At 39.8% G+C, this 14,897-nt stretch overlaps 1 protein-coding gene across 1 annotated transcript in view; it reads left to right on the top strand.

Annotated features, from left to right (window-relative positions):
- The first annotated feature begins 463 nt into the window (after nt 1-463).
- WASHC3 (WASH complex subunit 3) overlaps nt 464-14,897 on the top strand; it is a 50,638-nt gene continuing 36,204 nt past the window's right edge. Inside the window, exons 1-2 of the mRNA XM_054443982.1 lie at nt 464-654; nt 1,210-1,308. Coding sequence (XP_054299957.1) covers nt 604-654; nt 1,210-1,308 — 150 coding nt within the window. The 5' untranslated portion in view covers nt 464-603. The remainder of the gene's footprint in view (nt 655-1,209; nt 1,309-14,897) is intronic.

The following is a 14,897-nucleotide window of genomic DNA, read 5'->3' as shown; positions in this document are numbered from 1 at the left end:
AGAATCGCTTGAGTCCAGGAGTTCGAGACCAGCCTGGGGAAATAGCGAGAACTGGTGTGTATACACACACACACACGCTTTGGAAGTAGGTCTTATTTCTCATTCTTCAGGGCATAAACCTCTCCAGTGCAGCAATCAAACTCAATCTTTGTTTTCCCAGTAAAAGCCTAGCACAGTATATGGCACTTAGGATTTAAAAAAAAAAAAAATGTTGCTCAAGGAATGACGGAGTTATTATATAACAGGACTAAGTAGGGATAACCTCAAAAGGACGCAACTTCTGGCTTTGCTTTTTCGTTTTGTTTTGTTTTTTTGCCTCCTTTCTAAGATTTCACTGCTCTAACTGCATCCTTGTACCACCGCGCGCCACGCCGAAATTGACGTCACAATCTGGACTAAAACTACCAATCCCAGAATGCCGAGCGAGGAGTCGGGCTCTCCGGAAGCCGCCGAGTGATTAGTGAGCGGAGGTATTTTCTTCCGGCGGGAAGGGCCCCGGAGGCGGGGACTTGGGGGGAAAGTTGAGACGTGATTACCGGGTTGGGCGGGCCCCATCTGGGAGGGGTTTGTGGGTGAACTCGGGGTCCCCCGCCCGCTGAGGAGATGGATGAGGACGGGCTTCCTCTCATGGGGTCAGGCATAGACCTGACCAAGGTTTGTAAAAGACGGTGCTAGACTCCCGACGAGCCGGGAGGAGGATGGGGAAGACGCAGCTTTCCGGGGATACGCCCACCTTCCGGGTCCCCACCCTGTCACGGCCTCGGGCCCTTCTGCCGGCCTCAGGAGGAAGAGCCCCACAGTCCACCTTGAAATGGGGTCCCTCCTGAGCTGATTAAGGAGACGGTGTGCATCTCCCAACTTTCGCTTCCCATCTCGCATGTCTCTGTGCCGCCGGCGACACACGCCGGTTGCGATAGCTAGCCCTACCTCTTATTCAGCCCCTAAGATTTTGTGTGTGTTTATGTGTGTTGCTTTTTGCCTGCCAGAATTCGTAACAGTGAGTCTAGAGCCTGTTCTCAAACTTTTATGCACCTCTGTCATCTTCGGATACCTCACCCACAGTTTAGGAAACAAGTTAATGACTATTCCCAGTCCTTCAAGAAATTCATATCACACAGCAGAGTGCCTCGTGATTATGTCCAAATATGAAAAGATTTGCACTGTGTACGTTCCTCCTGTATGAACCATGTTTGTTTTTACGTAACACAGGTGCCAGCTATTCAACAGAAAAGAACGGTGGCTTTTCTAAACCAATTTGTGGTGCACACTGTACAGTTCCTCAACCGCTTTTCTACAGTTTGTGAGGAGGTAGGTCCGGTGATACTGGTTTTGGAGTCGCCTGGAAATCACCTTTCACTGCTGAGATTGACAAATGGAGTAAAACAAGAATTAGTCTTTATTCATGTACCATGACATCTCATCACCCAATTGTGTTAGCACACCTTAAGTTCTCTTTTACTCTGTTACAATCAATGCTGCACCCCTCCTCTACTGAGTTAGTGCTCTAGAGGTCCTTGTGAGATAGTTCAGTCAGGCTTATTGCGATTAAAAGGAACAATAGGAAATCTAATTTTTTTTTTTTTTTTTTTTTGAGACAGGATCTCACTCTGTCACCCAAGCTACAGTGCAGTGGCGCGATCTCGGCTCACTGCAACCTCCGCCTCCCCGGTTCAAGCGATTCTCCTGCCTCAGCCTCCTGAGTAGCTGGGATTACAGGCATGCGCCACCATGCCTGGCTAATTTTTTATATTTAGTAGAAACGGGGTTTCACCATGTTGGTCAGGCTGGTCTCGAACTGCTGACCTTGGGCGATCAGCCAGCCTCAGCCTCCCAAAGTGCTGGGATTACAGGCTTGAGCCACCGCGCCCGGCTTCTAAAATTTCACAGTTGAAAATAGTTTTTATTTTGCAATTTGTTATTCGTTCCCGTACCGCAAAACCACATTGTTTAAATTTATTTTACATTCTGGATCTAAAAGATGGCTAGAGGAGATAGCCTAGAAACATAACTTTGGCATCAAATATGATTATAGAAATAAAAATATTTTCTGCAAATGACTTGCAATGTAAGGATTCAGTACCCAACTAGGGATTAGGTACCAGAACTGGCACAGCAGTGCGCACCTGTAATCCCAGCTACTCGGGAGGCAGAGGCAGGAAGATCACTTGCGCCCGGGAATTTGAGACGAGACTGGACAACATAGAGAAACTCAATGTTTTGTTTTTGCTTTTGTTTTAAAAAAGAGGATTAGGTACTAGATCCAGGATCCAGGGAATTCCTGTCTTTTAAAAAGCCAAAAGAGGATGGGGAAGACAATGGGAACCATGGGTTGAAATTGCATTTAAGGAAAGAGAAAAGTAAATTATGGGACTTAGATAATTCACAAGTAAGTCTGTTGAACATTCTGTCTTATGTAAGCTATAGCCTTAGCAATTAGAGTTTTTGTTAAGTGTGTTACTACTATTAATAAAAATTGCATGGAGATGGGAAAACTATTTTTTGCTTGTATGAAATTCCAGTTATTGTTTTGTCTAATTATCAACATTTCTTCTGCCTTCTAAGACAAAGTAAAATATAGTAATTGGTAGAGTAAGGGGCTCAATTCAATTTAGTTTTATATGTTAATGGCCAGAAATTAGGTGCTTGCTTCCAGTCAGTTTTATTTCGTCCTACTATCTCTCTAAATAATTTAGGATATAAAATTGACTGAATAAAAACCAGTAAGCAAAGGTTTTCACCCTTCAATTTTTATACCAGGGCAAGATGGAGAAGTATCTGGAAAGGGACTGTCCCAGGATTACTAGCAGAAAGGAGCAAACACTCTTATCCCCATAGCCCTTATCATCAAGCTGAAAAATAAGAACAAAGCAACAAGTAAACACACCTATGAAAGCAACTTGTTTGAGCTGTCCTGAAACAGGAATAGCCCTTCACCTTTGTAGTGCTTAATGGTTCTTGAATGAGAGTGGTTTACTGACAACTAGGTCAAAGAAAACAATAGTCATCTCATTTATTGATAGATTATGATCAAAGCCTCATGAGTCACTCTTTAACCTCCTCCTGTTCCTCCCTCAACTTCTCTGCAGCTGTTCTGGCTGTATCTGTATTCTAGTACTTCTTTGAACTCTAGAGAAAAGTTTGTTCATCAAAACCTCATGAAGTTTAAAGGTAGTCTATTGCCTTTTGTCCTTTTTCAAAAATCTTATTTCTTTATTTAAATTGGCAGGTAAAAATTGTATTTTTATGATGTACAACATGATGTTTTGATATATGAGTACATTCTGGAATGGCCAAACCAAGCTATTTAACATAAGCAATGCCTCATGAACTTACTTTTTTTTGTGGTGAGCACACTTAAAATCGCCTCTCTTAGCAATTTTCAATACAATATATTGTTATTAACAGCAGTCACCATGACATATAGGAGATCTCTTGAACTTATTCCTCCTGCCTAACTGAAATTTTGTATCCTTTGACCGCATCTCCCCAATCCTCTTAACCCCAAGCCCCTGCTAACTACCATTCTACTCAATATTTTTATGAGTTGTACTTTTTTATCCTCCATGTATAAGTGAGATCATTCAGTATCTGTCTCTGTTTGACTGACTTATTTCACTTAACACAATGTCTTCCAAGTTCATTCATGTTGTCACAAATGACAGGATTTCATTCTTTTTTAAGGCTGAATAGTATTCCATTGTGTATATATACCACTTTTTTTAATCCATTCATCCATTGGTGGACACTTTTGATTCCGTATCTTGGCTATTGTGAATAATGTTGCAGTGAACTTTCAAGTACAGGTGTCTCTTGAATGTACTAATTTTACATCCTTTGGATATATACCCAGAAGTGGGATTGCTGGATCATATAGTAGTTCTATTTTTAATTTTTTGTGGAACCTCTGTACTATTTTCTATAATAGCTGTACTAATTTACATTCCCACCAACAGTGTACAGAGGTTCCCTTTTCTACACATCCTCATTAACACTTGCGATCTTTTATGTTTTTGATAATAGCCTTTCTAGCAGTTATGAGGTAATATCTTATTGTACTTTTAATTTGCATTTCCCTAGTAATTAGTGATGTTGAGTATTTTTTCATATACCTGTCAGCCATATGTATGTCTTCTTTTCAGAAATATCTATTAAGGTTTATTGTCCGGCGCAGTGGCTCATGCCTGTAATCCCAGCACTTTGGGATGCCAAGGTGGGCGGATCACTTGAAATCAAGAGTTCAAGACTAGCCTGGCCAACATGGTGAAACCCTGTCTCTACTAAAAATACAAAAGTTAGCCAGGTGTGATGGCAGGCACCTGTAATCCCAGCTACTCGGGAGGCTCACTTGAACCTGGGAGGCGGAGGTTGCGGTGAACCGAGACAGCAGGACTGCAGTCCAGCTTGGGCAACAGAGCGAGACTGTGTCTCAAAAAAAAGTCTATTGCCCATTTTTTAATGTGTTTTTTTTTTTTTTTTGCTGTTGAGTTCTTTGTATATTTTGAATAATAACCCTTCATCACATATATGGTTTCCAAATATAGTCTCCCATTCCATAGGTTGTCTCTTCACTCTATTGATGGTTTTGTTGGCCATGCAAAAGCTTCGTAGTCTTTTAAAATAATTTTTTTTTTTTTTTTTTTACTTTCAAATAGATTTTATTTCTTTTTTTATTTCTTTTTTTTATTCTTATTCTTATTCTTATTATACTTTAGGCTCTATGGTACATGTGCGCAACATGCAGGTAAGTTACATATGTATACATGTGCCATGCTGGTGCGCTGCACCCACCAACTCGTCATCTAGCATTAGGTATATCTCCCAATGCTATCCCTCCCCCCTCCCCCCACCCCACAACAGTCCCCGAAGTGTGATGTTCCCCTTCCTGTGTCCATGTGTTCTCATTGTTCAATTCCCACCTATGAGTGAGAATATGAGGTGTTTGGTTTTTTGTTCTTGCGATAGTTTACTGAGAATGATGATTTCCAATTTCATCCATGTCCCTACAAAGGACATGAACTCATCATTTTTTATGGCTGCATAGTATTCCATGGTGTATATGTGCCACATTTTCTTAATCCAGTCTATCATTGTTGGACATTTGGGTTGGTTCCAAGTCTTTGCTATTGTGAATAATGCTGCAATAAACATACGTGTGCATGTGTCTTTATAGCAGCATGATTTATAGTCCTTTGGGTATATACCCAGTAATGGGATGGCTGGGTCAAATGGAATTTCTAGTTCTAGATCCCTGAGGAATCGCCACACTGACTTCCACAAGGGTTGAACTAGTTTACAGTCTCACCAACAGTGTAAAAGTGTTCCTATTTCTCCACATCCTCTCCAGCACCTGTTGTTTCCTGACTTTTTAATGATTTCCATTCTAACTGGTGTGAGATGGTATCTCATTGTGGTTTTGATTTGCATTTCTCTGATGGCCAGTGATGGTCATCAGAGAAATTTTTTTTTTTTTTTGCTGTTGAGTTCTTTGTATATTTTGGATAATAACCCTTCATCACATATATGGTTTCCAAATATAGTCTCCCATTCCATAGGTTGTCTCTTCACTCTATTGATGGTTTTGTTGGCCATGCAAAAGCTTCGTAGTCTTTTAAAATAATTTTTAAAAAATAATTTAAAATCCAGATCCTACAAACTTCTTAGTGTGATGTAATCCCATTTATTTATTTTTGGTTTTGTTACCAATGTTTTGGGGTTTATATCCAAAAAAGTCATTGCCCAGACCAATGTCATGGAACTTTCCCCTTATGTTTTCTTCTAGTAGTTTTACAGTTTCAGGTCTTACATTTAAATCTTGAATCCTTTTTGTGTTAATTTTTTTTTATATGGTAAAGGATGAGGGTCTAATTTCATTCTGCATGTGGATATCCAGTTGTCCCAACACGATTTATTGAGACTGTTGTTCATAACATCTGTGAAAAGTATGTTTCTGCAACTGTCTTTTCTGTGTTCTTAACATCTTTATCAAAAATCAGTTGACTTTAAATGCATGGATTTATTTCTGGGCTCTTTATTCTGTTTGGTCTATGGCTGTTTTGATTACTGTAGCTTTGTAGTAGATTTTCACATCAGGGAGTGTGATCTCTCTGGCTTTTTTTTTTTGGCTTAATATTGCATTGCCTGTTCAGGGTCTTTTGTGGTTCAGTATGAATTTTAGGATTGTTTTTTCTATTACTGTGAAAATATTATTGGAAAATTGATAGGGATTGCATTGAGTCGGTAGATTGCTTTGAGTGGTGTTGACCTTGTAACAACATTCATGTTTCCAATCCATGAACACACGTTATCTTTCCATTTATTTGTGTCTTCTTCAATTTTTTTCATCAATGTGTTATAGTTTTCAGTGTACAGATCTTTCACCTCCCTGGTTAAATTTACCCCTATGTATTTTTTTTGTAGCTATTGTAAATGAGATTTTTTTTTCTTTTTTTTTTCAGATAGTTTACTTTTAGTGTATAGAAATGCTACTGATTTTTGTATGTTGATTTTATATCCTGCAGCTTTACCAAACTAGTTTGTTAGTTCTAACAATTTTTTGGTGGAATTTTTTATAACATTTTCAATATGTAAGAGCATGCCATCTGTGAACAGAAACAATTTCATTTCCTTTTTTCCAATTTCAGTGCCTTTTATTTTTCCCTCTTGCCTAATTGCTGTAGCTAGGACTTCTAGTACTATGTTGAATAGAAGGGGTAAGAGTGAATATCCTTGTCTTGTCCCTCATCTTAGAGGAAAAACTTTCAGTTTTCACCATTGCGTATGATGCTAGCTGTGGGCTTGTCATAAATGGCCTTCATTGTGTTGAGGTAGATTCTTTGTATACCTAATTTGTTGAGAGTTTTTATCATCAAAGATGTTGAATTTTCTCAAATGCCTTTGTTCCATCTATTGAGATGATCATACGGTTTTTGTCTTTCATTCTGTTGATGTGATGTATCACATTTACTTATTTGCATATGTTGAACCATCTTTGCATCCCAGGGATAAATCTGACTTGATCATGGTTTATGACCTTGTTAATGTGCTGTTGTATTCAGCTTGCCAGTATTTTGTAGAGGATTTTTGCTTCTATGTTCATTGGGGATATTGACCTTTGATTTTCTTTTCTTGTAGTGTATTTGTCTGGCTTTGGAATCAGGATAATGCTGGCCTCCTAAATTGAGTTTGAAAGTTTTCCCTCCTCTTCAGTATTTTGGAAGAGTTTGAGAAGGATTTGTATTAGTTCTTCTTTAAATGTTTGGTAGAATTCAGTAGTGAAGCCATCAAGTCCTGGGGATTTTGTTTAGTGGGAGACTTAACTACTGATTCGATCTCTTTACTTATTATTGGTCTGTTCAGATTACCTATTTCTTTATGATTTAGTCTTGATAGGTTGTATGTGTCTAGGAACTTATCCATTCTAGGTTATCCAATCTGTTGGCATATAATTGGTCATAGCAATCTCTTATGAGCCTTCATATTTCTTTTGTTTTAATTGTAAAGTCATGTTTATTGGAGTATGAACTTACATGCAGTAAAATTTACTGTTAAGTATGAGATTTGACAAATGCATAATCATACCATAATCAAGATGTAGAATAGTTGTAGAGCAAGATATAGAATCACTCCAAAAATTCCCTCATGCTCCTTTGCAGTCACCCCGTTTTTATCCCTAGGAATCCATTGTTCTGTTTTCTGTCAAAAGGGCCAAATTTAATCACTACAATGGTCTCCAGTACTGTGGAAAAATTCCTGAGCATACAAAACACACAGACCAAGTTTTTAAAAAATGAGATACTTTTAAAAATGTCTTTAGCATATCAACCAAATGAAGGTAGCTTCATATTTTACTACAGATGCTCAGATATCTTAGGCAGAATTAAGTCCACCATTGCCATATATATGCTTCAACAGTAATATTTAAGAGTAGACTGTAAAAATAAACTTACAATCTTTAGAATCATCAAAACAATGGGATTATTAAATGACCTTTGTAAGTTAAAGCAAAGTTTATAAAGTTGTCTTACATAGTTGTGAAATAGCTAGTCTAGTTAGATAGAATTAACGTCTCCTAAAACTGACCTGCTTGAAGAACTACTGTAGGTCATGTCTTTGTAGGTAGAGTATATGAACGAAGATTAAGTACTTGCTCTTTTGTGTTAACGCTGTGTCAAGTTTCAGACTGGGGCTGGTTGATAGAAAAACTAGTTAAAAAAAAAACTATTTTAGATAATGGAATTGAATTTTATGGAAATTCTCTGTGGCACCAACTCAACCACAGGACAGAAACAAAAAATTCTCATCTAAACATTCCTGTAGAAAATTGGGACCATCTCAAAATTCACCCCAGCTACCACCATGAAAGAGACAAAGAAAGCAGAAACTTCTGTTCTGAATATATCAGTGGTCCCATATTCAGATACTTCTTATCTACTTGAAAAGCTTTGATGGGCGGGGCACGGTGGGCCACACCTGTAATCCCAGCACTTTGGGCCCAGGTGGGCAGATCACCTGAGGCTAAGAGTTCGAGACCAGCTGGGCCAACATGGTGGAACCCTGTCTCTACTAAAAATACAAAAATTAACTGGGCGTGGTGGTGCACACCTGTATTCCCAGCTACTTGGGAGGCTGAGGCAGGAGAATCGCTTGAACCTGGGAGGTGGAGGTTGCAATGAGCCAAGATTGCGCCATTGCATTCCAGCCTGGGTGACAGAGCAAGACTCCATCTCGAAAAAACAAAACGAAAAAAAAGAAAAAAAGAAAAGCTTCGCTGATTCTTTCAAACACACATCAGACCTTAAGTTCATTAGCATTTATAACGTCACTGAGCTGTGTTGCACTCTGTGGCTGAAAAAGGCAATTCTTTGTATTTCTGTGGTATCAGTTGTAACATCTCTTTCATTTCTGGTATCATTTGAACCTTCTCCTTTTCTTAATCTAGGTAAAAGTTTGTGGATTTTGTTTGTCTTTTCAAAAATCCAGCTCTTAGTTTCATTGATCTTTTCTATTGTTTTTCTAGTCTCATTTTTTTCTGTTCCGATCATTATTATTTTTTTCCTTCTGCTAACTTTGGGTTTTATTTGTTCTTCTATTCCTTGAGTTGTAACACTAGGATGTTTACTTTGGATCTTTCATCTTTTTTGTTATAGGTCTTTACTGCTGAAGCTTCCTTTCCTCTTAAAACTGCTTTTGCCACCTCCCATAAGTATTGATGTGTTGTATGTCCATTTTCATTTGTCTCAAAATATTTTTAATTTCCTTTTTAATTTATTTGACCTATTGGTTGTTTAGGAGCATGTTATTTAATTTCCAGATATTTATGATTTTTTTCAAGGTTCCTTCTATTATTGATTTCTAGTTTCAAACCAATATGGTCAGAAAAGATACTTGATATGATTTCAGTCTCCTTAAATGTATTAAAACTTGTTTTGTGGCATATCATATAACCTGGAGAATGTTTTGTGTGCCCTTGAGAAGAATGTGTATTCTGTTGCTGTTTTATTGAATTTTCTACATATGTCTGTTAGGGCCAGTGTTTCATTATTGATTTTCTGCCTGGATGATATGTCCATGGTGTTTGTAGAGACGGCGTCTCATCATGTTGCCCCGGCTGGTCTCAAACTCCTGAGTTCAGGGGATCCTCCCGCCTTGGCATCCCAAAGTGCTGGGATTACAAATGTGAGCCACTGTGCTGAGCTCTTTTCCATTCTTTCACTTCAGTCTATATGTGTCCATTTTTTAAAGGTGAAGTGAGTCTCTTGTACACAGCATGTAGTTGGGTCTTATTTTTGTATCTATTCCATCAATCTGTGTCTTTTGATCGGGAATTTAGTCCATTTACATTCAGGGTAATTATTGATAGGTAAGGACTTACTGTTGTGATTTTGTTCATTGTTTTCTAGTTGCTTTATAGATCTTTTGTTCCTTTCTTCCACTCTTGCTGTCTTCTTTTGTGATTAGATGATTGTCTCTAGTGATATACTTTGATTCCTTACTTTTTATCTTTAGTGTATTTACTGTTAGGTTTTTGCTTTGTTGTTCCCATGAGGCTCACATAAAACATATTATAACAGGCTATTTTAAACTGATGATAACATAATTGATAACATAAAAAAACCTCTGCACTTTTACTCCACCTCTCCACATTTTGTTTTTGATTTTGCAACGTACATCTTTTTATACTGCATATCCCTTAACAAGTTATTATAGCTATTATAATTTTTAATAGTTTTGTCTGTTAACTTTCATACTAAAGATATAAGTGATTTAATCACCATGACAGTATTAGAATATTCTGAATTTGACTGTATACATTTTTTTTCAGCTCTAAAATTTTTTGATTTTTTTTTAAATAATTCCAATCTTTCTGTTACATTTCTCATTTTGGTCATTTATTATTTCCTTGATTTCATTGAATTGTTTCTCTGAATTTTCCTGAAGTCCACTGAGTTTCCCTAAAACAATAATTTTGGATTCGTTGTGAAGAAGGGTCAGTTACTGGTGATTTATTTTGTTTCTTTGGTAGTGATATGTTTCTCTGATTATTCTTGGTCTTTGTGGCCATGTGTTGGTATGTGTGTGTTTGAAGAAGGACTTACTCCAGTCTTCACAGACTGGCTTTGTCTGGGAAAGCCCTTCACCAGTACGCCCATCCAGAGGTTCTAGACAGGCCATCTGTTGTGGTGCATGGCAGGCTTGCTGCTGGAGTCCTTGGGTAGGCTGGCCTGGTGCCTGGGTTCGTAGGGTTGTTCCTGGAGCCTGATCCACTGGGGTGGACCTGCTGATTAGCTCTATAGGGGTGGGCCTGGATCCTTAGGGTTCCAACTTGAAGCCTAAGTCTGCAAGGGCTGGTCTGGCACTGGGGTGAGCCTTGAGCCTGAGTCTGCAGTGTCTGGCCAGGTTCCAAGGTGGGCCTGGTGCTTGGAACCCCTGGGATGGACCTGGAGCCAGAGTATGTGGGGGTGGGCCGGGGTCCTGGTTGTACTGTGACTAGCCTGGAGCCTGAGTCTGCAGGAGTGGTCCTGAAGCCTCTGTCCATGGGGGCCAGTGTGGCAATGCAATCTACTGGGGTGGTCCCAGACTCCACGTCTGCTGGAACATACCTAGACCCTGACTCACCACAGGGATTTGTCTGGGGCCAGCTTGGTGCTGGGGCAAGTGTGCAGCCTGGGGTCACAGGGGCCAGACTCGAGCCTGGGATTATAAGTGCTGGCCTGGTGACTTGGGCTACATGGGGCTGGCCTGGGTCCTAGGGCAATAGTGGCTAGCCTGGAACTTAAGTCCACAGGGATGGTCCTGGAGCCTGTGTCTATGTGTGCCACCCCAACAGAAGGACCTACTGGGATGGGCCTAAACCCTACTTCCACTAGGGTATGGGCTGCAGGAGCCAGACTGGGGCCACAGGAGCTGACTTGGCACTGGTCAAGCCTGGAACCTGTATCTGCAGGAGCTGACCTGGTGCTGGGGTGGGCCTGAACCTTGGGCCCATGGAGGCCAGCCCCGTGCTGGGAGTGGTCTAGAACATAGGGCCACTGGGGCTGGCCTGCCCCTAGAGCAGACCTGGAGACAATCTATGCAGTCTTGCCTGGTGCTGGGACTGTCCTGAACCTTGAGCTGGTCTGGAGCCTAGGGTCCCAGTGGGACAAGCCTAGAACTCAGGACTGGGTGATCCAGCCTAGTGCCAGGATGGGCCTAAAGGCTTCGCCTGCAGGTGTCAGCCTGGAGTATGGTCTGAGGGGGCTTGCTCAGCACTGAGTTCTGGGGTGGGCCTGGTGTTGTGGTCTAAGGCAAAGTCCTGTGCTCACTGCCTCTCCTTCGCCCACCTGGAGGGTGGCGAAATTACACCCAGTGCTGTAATTTCTCACCTGGTTTCCTTAGCTCTTGAGAATGTATTTTCGTGCGTGAATAGTTTTTCAAATGGATGTTTCTGTGGGAGGATCAGTGCTGGAAAGTCCTATTCCCCCATCTTGCTGTTGTCCCACCTTTTTCTCCTTTATGTATGATAATCTAGGGTTGACTGTAACTGATTTTCTACAATATATATTTTAGCAATTTGGATATTCATGTCAGCTGGAGACTGCTCAATGAGAAGACAACTAATATTTATTGTGTACTTACTCTGTGCTAGGCATCACACTAAGTGCTTTATGTGTATTTAATTATCACAGTCAGCCCTTTGAGAGAGGTTTAGTTATCCCACTCATACAGATACAGAAACTAAGATATAGAGAAATTTAAATCATTTGCTTAGTCATTCATTCATTCAACATATCTTTGCATGCCCCCAGTAGTTGTAGCTGCATTAGCTGCACATACACAGATAGAAAGTAGCAGAACTGGGTTCCCACTGATTTTTTAACTGGAAAAGTCAAATCTCATTACTTTCTTACATTGCACTGCTTTACCTGATTAAGAAGCATGCTTATGTCAATTTCAAGTGAGAGAGTGCAGTACAAGTACCTTCTTATAGCTATATTAAAATCTATTTTTAGACTCATATTCACTTCTTTGCTATGCTATGTCTATTTGATGTAATATATTTTTATGTCAATTCCAAAGATATATGTATTCAAACGTAAGGTGCCATTTTCTCCCAAGTTAAAGTCACTTTGGTGTTTTGAAATGTTTTTGTTAATAGTGCCTAATAGGCCTCTAGTCCTTATTTATTTAAAGCCTCAAACAAGAACCAACTGACTGTTTCTGTCAACAAAAGAGGAATCTCAACTGTTAGTTTTTGAACTGAGAGTGAACTGGGAGGAAAAAGAAAACTTTTCCCACCCCCCGACAGGATCTGGTTTGAACCAAACCCAAACTTAAACAACTTCAGTCACAGATAAACCCTCAAGCCAGAATTAAGTTTGAAACAAATTGCTAGGCTTCTTTCTTCATCAGTGGCCCTGTTTTTAGAGTTCTTCACTAAAGAGAAGAGTATAAAACTGCATTCTGTGAAGAACTCAACTTTGCAAAAACTTTCTGCGTATTAGGCTACTTTTGTAACTCTTCCAGTGATTGGCAACCAGAGTAGAAGAGAGATTAGATGACAGAGAAAGTAGTAGAATCAGACCCACATTACAGAGGTACTTAGGGTCATCTCCTCTTCCGTCACAAATCCCCAGTGAGCATTTTTATTCTTGCTTTAGTCAGCAAAATCTTATGGTTGCAGTCCATTGGGACTGCAAATTTTGAAGGGTTGGCGGGAAGCAACATAAGCTCTATGCATATTGCAGGTGAAACCTGAGCATTTAACCTTATAGTGAATTTTAAAGTCAAAGGTACTTTGTAAACAGGAGTGTCGAATGTGTTACTTTGGTTTTTTGTTTGTTTGTTTTTTATAATTTTTTTTTTCTTTTCCCCCCAAGACGGGGTCTTGCTGTATCACCGAGGCTGGAGTGCAGTGGCGTGATCACAGCTCAGGGCAACCTCAACTTCCTAGGCTCAAGTGATCCTCCCACCTCAGCCTCCCTAGAAGCTTGGACTATAGGCATGTGTCACCACACCCGGCTAATTGTGTGTGTGTATGTGTGTGTGTGTGTGTGTTAGAGATGGCATCTCACTACATTATCTAGGCTGGTCTCCAACTCTTGGGCTTAAGTGATCCCTCGGCCTTGGCCTCCCAAGTGCTGGAATTATAGGCGTGAGCCACTGTACCTGGCCAGAATGTTATTTTAATTCAAACTTTTTTTGTTGTTTTTTTGTAAGACAGGGTCTCACTTTGTCACCCAGGCTGCAGTGTAGTGGAGCGATCTTAGCTCACTGCAGCCTAGACCTCCTGCCTCAGCGCCCCAAGTAGCTGGAACTACAGGTGCGTGCCACCACACCTGGCTAATTTTTTGTATTTTTTGTAGAGACAGGGTTTCCCTATGTTGCCCAGGCTGGTCTTGAACTCCTGAGCTCATCTGCCTGCCTCGGCCTCCCAAAGTACTAGGATTACAAGCGCCCTCAAGCCAAACTCAGACTTATTACATGCCTAAGATACTGGATTTTTAAATAATTTTTTAATATTCTGAAATTTTTCTTTTTTCTAAAATCTTTAGGTACAAGCAAAAGTGCTGAGAATTGTCACATAACCTAAAAGTTTCTTTAGTGCTTATCTTCTACATTCATTTTTTTAGCCTGCCATTGGACTTAACCTTTAATCAGATAATATTTTGCTTAAATCCTTATTTGCTCGTATATCTTTAACCACTGCTGGGCTTAAGTATCAGACACAACCTAATAAAACCATTGATTGCTTCCTTTTCTGGCTTCTGGGGCACATACAACACAGTGGGGTATACCAAGAGATCCATTATCTTAAAATACTGTTTCTCTTTTAGAGAAATGGATATATAAGCAAGATATTTTACAACCATGAAAAACCAGCATTTTATTTTGTTTCCATATTCAACTAGTAATTCCATATTTCCTTCTTTCTTTTGTCCTTTTTTTTTTAAACTTTATAAAATGTACTGCCTTGGAAATAGATGGGTAGTAAATCAAGCTTTCAGCTTATCTGACAAATATCAGGGACTTTGTAAATTCCCCTGTTATCCCAAACCATAGCATTTCAAGTTTGTTTTCAGTCTTCATAAAGACGATGGTTAAATGGATGGGAAAGACTGTTACCGTTCCATTTCCTCTTGCTAAAACTTTCAGAGATGAGAACAGCTACTGTCACTGATTATGTTACTTATGTTATATCCATAGTCATCATAATTTAGAGCAGTGGCTCTCAACCAGGGGACATGTGGCTATGTCTAGAGGTGTCTTTGATTGTAATAACTGGGGAGTGCTACTAGCATTTAGTGGATAGAGACCAGACATTCTGCTACCCATCTTGTAGTGTGCAGGCCAGTCCCCTGCAGCAAAGAATATTTCACTCACAAAAGTCAATATAGCCAGCATTGAAAAACCTGTTTTAT

This window comes from Pongo pygmaeus, chromosome 10 (assembly GCF_028885625.2).
Source record: "Pongo pygmaeus isolate AG05252 chromosome 10, NHGRI_mPonPyg2-v2.0_pri, whole genome shotgun sequence".
Lineage (NCBI taxonomy): Eukaryota > Metazoa > Chordata > Mammalia > Primates > Hominidae > Pongo > Pongo pygmaeus.
This window is presented reverse-complemented; position numbering and strand designations above follow the sequence as displayed.